General features: G+C 53.5%; 1 protein-coding gene across 2 annotated transcripts in view; it reads left to right on the plus strand.

Annotated features, from left to right (window-relative positions):
* LOC103471729 (spectrin beta chain, non-erythrocytic 1-like) overlaps positions 1-6,904 on the plus strand; it is a 24,123-nt gene continuing 17,219 nt past the window's right edge. The window contains exons 1-3 of one of the 2 annotated variants that reach the window (XM_008420913.2): positions 1-82; positions 3,232-3,425; positions 5,934-6,085. In XM_008420913.2, the coding sequence (XP_008419135.1) occupies positions 3,272-3,425; positions 5,934-6,085 (306 nt within the window). In that variant the 5' untranslated portion in view covers positions 1-82; positions 3,232-3,271. Of the gene's footprint in view, positions 83-3,231; positions 3,426-5,222; positions 5,398-5,933; positions 6,086-6,904 lie in introns of those variants that run through there. The other variant, XM_008420921.2, reaches the window with a different exon arrangement.

Here is a 6,904-nt window from a genome sequence, read left to right on the forward strand (position 1 = left end):
TGCTCCTCCTCCGGTTCCGTCCGCTCTGCAGACTCTTCCTCCGCAGCTGAAGTTTGGATCCTCGCTGTGGATCTCTTAGCAGGTAAGCGGCGCCCTKCTCCGGCTCGGTTCGGTTCGGTTGGGTTTTAATGGCCGCTGTGATTGGAGCTCCGGTTCGGGGGGCTTCTAGGTTTCTGAGGCTAACTTCGCTTCGTGTCGGGAGTCCGGGCTCAGTCTGGCCGTTCGGACTCCGGATCCAAACCTAACAACCTCGGAATCTCCGAAACAGAACCGCGGTACTTCCGCCGGGCCCGGCCGCGCCGTGTGGCCGGGCCGCGGCGCCTAGCAGCCCGCCTGGCCGCCTCCGGCCCCCCGCCCTCCCGGTTGGAGGATGGAGGATGGAGAATAATAACGGTGCGCCATGCAGGCGTGGCCGCGGGAGGAGGCGGTCTGGCCGGGACAATAACAGCCGCTGCGGTCGCGATTCTGCCCTAATTTCCCGGTCCGTTTCAGCGGCGGCCCGGACCGCCCGTGGCCGGCCTCCAGCCATCTCTTTGCGGCTCCGCTCGGCCCTCAGAAAATGCTGGAAAACAGCGGCCTCCATCCCCGGGTTCTGCTGGAGGAACGTTCCTCTCAGAGAACCGAACCCTGCTGCAGGTGTTCAAACTGCAGAACCAGATTCAACAGGAACTTGACGGGTTCCGAAAGATCCAAAGTGGAATCTTTTTCAAGGAACTTTACCCAACAGAACTCCTCCTACTGGGTCTACGGTTCCGGTTCGGTTCCTTGGAATAAGTTTTGATGTCCTGGCCGAAGCGCTCTTATTCTGACACTTGATTGGATTTTTAGTTTTAAAATAGGTCCTTGGACCAGAACGGTACCGGAGCGTTCCAGGTTCTGATGTTCTGTTGGGTCTTCAGCTTCTCATTCACTTGGTTCTGAAAAGTTGCAGGAAGTTCTGGTTGGATCCAGAACATAGAGCCGGTCCAACTGTAGCTGCTGGTTCTGACCCAGAACGTTCTCCTGCTAGAGGTTCTGAACGGTCTGCCGCTCCAGAAACTTCCTCCATGAACTCTGGGAAAATCTGGACTCAACTGAAGTCCAGATATCAGGTCGGTTCCGATCCGATTCCTGTTTGTCCTCTAAATGTGTCGTTAGGGAGTTGAACTGTGAATGTTTCTGATGTTTGGCGGCCATCTTGGATGGATCTGAGGTCTGGAGGCCGCCGCCATGGCATCAACAATCAATCGATGATCAATCAATCAGCTTCCTGTCTGAAGCCTGGAATCCCAGTCAAGAGCTGGTTCTGGTTCTGAGTGAAGTCGGGCAGGAAGCTGTAGCTGGATCGGGTTCCGGAGACTCAGTGGACCGGTTCTGTCGGCTCAGTTTGGGTTTCTGTTGGGTCAGAACCGGGTCTGGTGGGTGCGTTCCCTCGGTTCAGGAATGTTGGGACAGTTTTCCCTGCAGCTGCTCCGCCGTTCAGCTGTCTGACAGCTGTTCCTCAACCTGAGGGGCGAGGGCCACAGGGGGACGGGTGTTCAGGACCCGACAGCTGCCGGTTCTGTGTGCGCAGCCAGAACCTGGAAATGTTGATGAGATCATCCTTCCAGCCACTTCCTGGCTTGGACTTCATGATGTTATTGCTATTCAATAAAGATGATGATGATGATGATGATGAACACCAATAATTAATGTCTAAATCAGAATAAGGATATTCATATTGACCCGTCAGTTCATTTCTCAAAACATCCAGCTGGTCTGTGGCTCGACTGCTTTGGTCTGAATCCTTTACTCTAGCTTCTCCCTGACCTCTATTTGACCCCTCTCTGACCCCTGACCTGAGACACGTCTGAGAGCAACTTTTGTTGCTAATGCTTGAAATGCGAATGAGACCCTTTCATTCCCCACTGATTGGATGTTAGACTCGTCCATCCAGCCACAACAGGACTGACCTCTTATGGTAAACAAGGCTCACATACTTAGCTGGTTAGCTAACGCGAGCGCCAAGAACGTAACTGAAAGCATTTGGATCATTTGTTCTCAAGAAAAAAATGGTGAAATCAATGCCAAGCTGTTAACATTCAAAACAAGATGGTTCTGTCCAGTAGGAGCTAACAGCTAGCTCACAGCGCTACCTGCAATGTGATGCTAATGCTAGCAAACAGTGGCCAGGATATCAACAATAAATTCATGAAGTTTGTCATTTTAACTTAATTAGCAGCTTAGCATTTTGCTCAGTCAGACCAAGTTAGCTAACCCTTCTGGATGCTAGCGCAGGTCAAAGACGACTTTCCCCTTTGATGTGAAATATTTCCAGGAAAAATAAAGTTTAACCAAACATTTGGAAGATGTTCTGGTGCTGGGGATCGGTTGGGTTAAAACACCAACAGCCCAGCAATTAGACCGATCCACTCGGAGTTTCGCCATCACTAAACCTGGAAGACAAAAATCTCTGCCAGGAGTAAAAATGGCGGATTCATGAATGTGGTTAGCCAGAAGTCCATGGCCTGGCTTTGCAGTTCTGCAGCAAAAACTGATATAGTTCAAAACCCGCAATGCCAAATAAAGAAAGCTGAAAAATACGAGTCAATCAGAAACAAAGGATTTCTAGACAAACTAGATCTGCTGTTCTAGAGTCCAGGATCAAACCCAGAAGGATTCAGTGAAGCTGCTGTTGAAACAGACTGGATCAGATTCTGGTTCCCTGAACACGGACCAGCCAATGAGGCGCTAGCTCCTGCTGCCGTCCAATCAGAGTCAGACTTGGCTGTGCCAGGTTCGGTGTGGGAACTTCCAGCCTCCTGATTCTACCTGAGCAGCATGACCTCAACCTCTGCAATATGAAATATTAATGCTGCAAAGATGTGCATTAAATATTAACTCCCCCTGAAGTGCTGGAGCCTTATGGACTGCAACAAGAGCTCAACGTTTTCAGAAATAAAACTAGTTTCTGTTTCGATATGAATGAGGAAAAGTAATAAAATCAGTAATGAGATTTTTTATGAAACTAAACTGATTTGGATTATAATTAATGTAAAGGTGTCAACATGTCTCCTCCTCTGCTGCCAGTCCGCCCTCCGTCCTGCTGAAATGATGCTGACCCACCGCTCTGCCACATCAGCCAATCAGAGCGCAGCAGTCAGACTCAACATGATCATTGTTTCAGGAAGAAACAATGCCGTGGCCCGGTTCTGTTCTGTGCAACCGGGCCCAGGTTCTGGTTCTGCCTCTGACCCGTGGTTCCGTCCGCAGGTGTGGTGGCCCTGAAGCGGCCCGTGTCAGCCGACCCATCATGATGACGACGGTGGCGGCCGAGTACGACCCGATGGAGCTGCACGGCCAGTACAGCAGCAGCGACACCGTCAACAACCGCTGGGACGACGACTGGGACAACGAGAACAGCTCCGCGCGGCTCTTCGAGCGCTCGCGCATCAAGGCTCTGGCAGGTAGGCGGGCGGCGCCCCCTGTGGGTCGTACTCATTTAGCAGTGAGTGCACGAGGATGACTGACAGCGCTAAGCCCCTCCTCCTGGCTGTGATTGGTTGTTCCTGGTAGGAGCGGCGCGTTTCTGCCGCAGCTCAGACAGGAAGTGGAGACGATATGACCAGAGGAAGCCCCGCCTCTCTGACGCCTCACTGGGAAAGTGGGCGGGGCCAGAACCAGAAACGCACCAATCAGAACCAGAAGCAGTTGAAAAATGAGGTGCTTTAACTGGTTCTGGTTCTGGTCCTGGTCCAGGTTCTGGTCCAGGTCCAGGCTCTGGTTCCGGTCCAGATTCTGATTCTGGTTCCGGTCGAGATTCTGATTCTGGTTCTGGTCCAGGTCCTGGTCCAGGTCCAGGTCCAGGTTCTGGTTCTGGTCCATCAGGCCCGGCAGGATGTTTGTTTCTCACTTCCTGTCTTTGACTCTGGAATGTGAGGAACAATGAAGGGAAGCTGATGACATCATCGCGATGCTGTCGCGTCATTGGCTCACGCTCTCCGCTGTAAAAAGCTGCTTGGGGTAAATACCAGTCTGTTTGAGGAAAACAAACTGGGACCAGCATGGTGCAAGTCGGACCGGTTCTGGACCGGTTCTGACCCCACACACAAGCAGTTTCAGTCCAATGAGAAGTCTAAGGTAGACTTCTCAGTGACCTTTGACCTCATCAGACTCAGGAAGAAATCAGCATCAACAACTTGTTTTTATTTGTAGCTTCAAAGAATCAACAAAACATGGAAACCTGAGCTCAGCCTGATGACGGCGCCCCCCACAGGAACGACCTGCAACTTCTGCACAGCTGGACCCGACCCGGGTCTGGTTCTGGTCTGTTGGACCAGATGGATGCTGAGCTCGCCTCATAATAAACATATGAGCAGATGGTGTGTGTGTGTGTGTGTGTGTGTGTGTGTGTGTGTGTGTGTGTGTGTGTGTCTGCAGACAACAGGAACAGAACCTGTTGACGGGTCCAACTGTCCCAGCAGCTTTCAGGTAGAACTTACTGGGAATGCTGGAGCCAACCCAGCAGCAGATGATGTTGAAATGTTCCTCCAGAACCTCCTGGTGACCCGCTGACCCCAGCTGACCCCCGCTGACCCCAGCTCTATCTGGACCAGCAGGGGAACCAGAGTTCCCTTGCCTTCTGTTTTCTGTCAGAAACCGGAGAACAGCTTCCTGAACCTCCATGCTGCAAAAAGTAGCATGGAGGTTCTACTGCCGGTACCGGTCCTGGTTCTGTTCCCAGGAAACACTCTTGGTTTCAGTACAGGAGTTCCTCAAGGCCGTGTGCTCGGGTCCCTGATCCCGGCCCGTCTGGAGGTGGATCTTGTCCAGAGAAGAAACGGCTGAAGAGCTGGGATTCCCTCAGAGTTCTGACCCGGTTCTGGTTCCGGTTCTGCATGGATCTCTGCTGGAAGCGGCCTCCTGAAGGAATCTGCTTCACCTTCACTTTTTGCAGCGTGTCCGTCCTGGAGGGGCAGGAGAGGCGAGGGGGGTCCCTGCAGCCAATCAGACGCAGCAGGGCAGGGCGTCACGGCGACCTCTGGACTCGTCACGGCGCCGCTGCCGACTCCAGGTCGCCGCTCCGGGTCCGCTGTACAGGCTCCCGTCCAGAACCAGAACCAGAGTTTCAGACTGCGACTGCTGGGTTAAACTTTAATCTGAGCTTCTTGTTCATGAAGTCCAAAGTTCAGCTCCGTCGCTGCGAAGGAAACTACGGCGGGATTTCCTTTCCTGATTTCATCCCGACCGAATCCTCGGATCAGCTGGGACTCTTCCTGCCGCGTCGGCCGGAATGTCGCTGGACTGAAGTAGAACCGGGCCTGGAGCGGTCCGGGATCCGACCCACAAAGAGCCGCGCATAAGGAACCTCAGGAGGGATGGAGGCGGAGCCGCAGGCCAGCAGCAGCCTGCTGGAGGGGCGCTTCAAGCAGCTGCAAGGTGAGGGGGACGCCCTGCCTCCCGGTTCCCAGGTTCCCTCCCTCTGCTTGTTCTGATGTTTGGGTCGGTCCGGTTCTGGGACGACTCCTCTGGAGCTCCACCGGCTCGGCCTGCAGGTGTTTGCAGATGTTGTCTTCTCTGCAGACCTCCGTCTCCGCGGCGATGACGTCGACCGTCCTCAGATCTCCGTTAAATTGATCCGTTCTTAATTTATCCGAAACTCAAATTGTGTCACTTGATTCTCCACAAACAGCAACGTTGGGAAAATGTTAAACATCTGGATTCTGTTGATCAAATATTTCACGTCTCTGTCGCTATGGCGACAGTTTATTCAAATGAGCACCAGTGAGCAAACAATGGCCGGTTCTAGGGTTGATGGTTCTGTTCCACAAATGTTATATCAGAACCAGCAAACCCGATCCGGTTCCTCTTCCTTCCTGTTGTCCCTTCAGAGTAAAGTTCCAGAATCCAGGCCCGAGCCAGTAGGATCTACTGAATTAGCGGCTCTGACCCAGTTTGTGTCTCTGTCCACCCAGATGAACGTGAAGCGGTCCAGAAGAAGACCTTCACCAAGTGGGTCAACTCCCACCTGTCCAGAGTGTCCTGCAGAATCACCGACCTTTACCTGGACCTGAGGGACGGACGCATGCTCATCAAGCTGCTGGAGGTTCTGTCCGGAGAGAGGCTGGTGAGGGCCGTTGGTTCTGTCCGGAAATAATGGAGGTTCTGTCCGGAGATCCCGGTGGTTCTGTCCGGAGATCCCGGTGGTTCTGTCCGGAGATCCCGGTGGTTCTGTCCGGAGATCCTGGTGGTTCTGTCCGGAGATCCTGGTCAGGGCCGGTGGTTCTGTCCGGAGATCCCGGTGGTTCTGTCCGGAGATCCCGGTGGTTCTGTCCGGAGATCCCGGTCAGGGCCGGTGGTAGAACCCCTCAGGCAGCTCTCCCTCGATACTCTCTTTGATTCAGACGACTGATTTCAACCGTTTGCTGAATCAGTCGTCTGAACTGGGCCCTGAGCCATGAGGCCGCTGCTCTCAGAACCGCTCCAGAACCTGCAGGCCCCTGGGGATGCTGGGTGATGTAGTCTGCATGCAACACAACCTAGACCAGCTGGTTCTGGTTCTTCTCTGGGTCCACACAGTCTGAGGGCCGCCTTCCCTGGAAGCTGCTTTTCCAAGAAGTGGGCGGAGCCTAACATTCCTCTTTGTATTAAACGCCGCTTCGCTTCAGTTCTTCCAGGTGTGTCCACTTCCTGTTTTGCTGCTGCTAGCAGTCGGAGCGGCGGGTTCTGGATCCAGATAAGATGGCTCTGATCCAGTTGCCCCCAACCCGTCCTGAGGTTCTGGGACACTCCACTTCCTGGAGGGCCCTGCTAAACACTTTACTGCCCTCTGATAAGGCAGGGCTGGTGTGTCGCCACCATGGTTACCAAGGAGCCATCTCAGGGTTTATAATGAGCAGCGGCCCCTAGTGGACAGCAGAGGGACTGCAGGGTTTATAATGAGCAG

The sequence above is a fragment of the Poecilia reticulata genome, linkage group LG1 (genome assembly GCF_000633615.1).
Source record: "Poecilia reticulata strain Guanapo linkage group LG1, Guppy_female_1.0+MT, whole genome shotgun sequence".
Classification (NCBI taxonomy): Eukaryota; Metazoa; Chordata; class Actinopteri; order Cyprinodontiformes; family Poeciliidae; genus Poecilia; species Poecilia reticulata.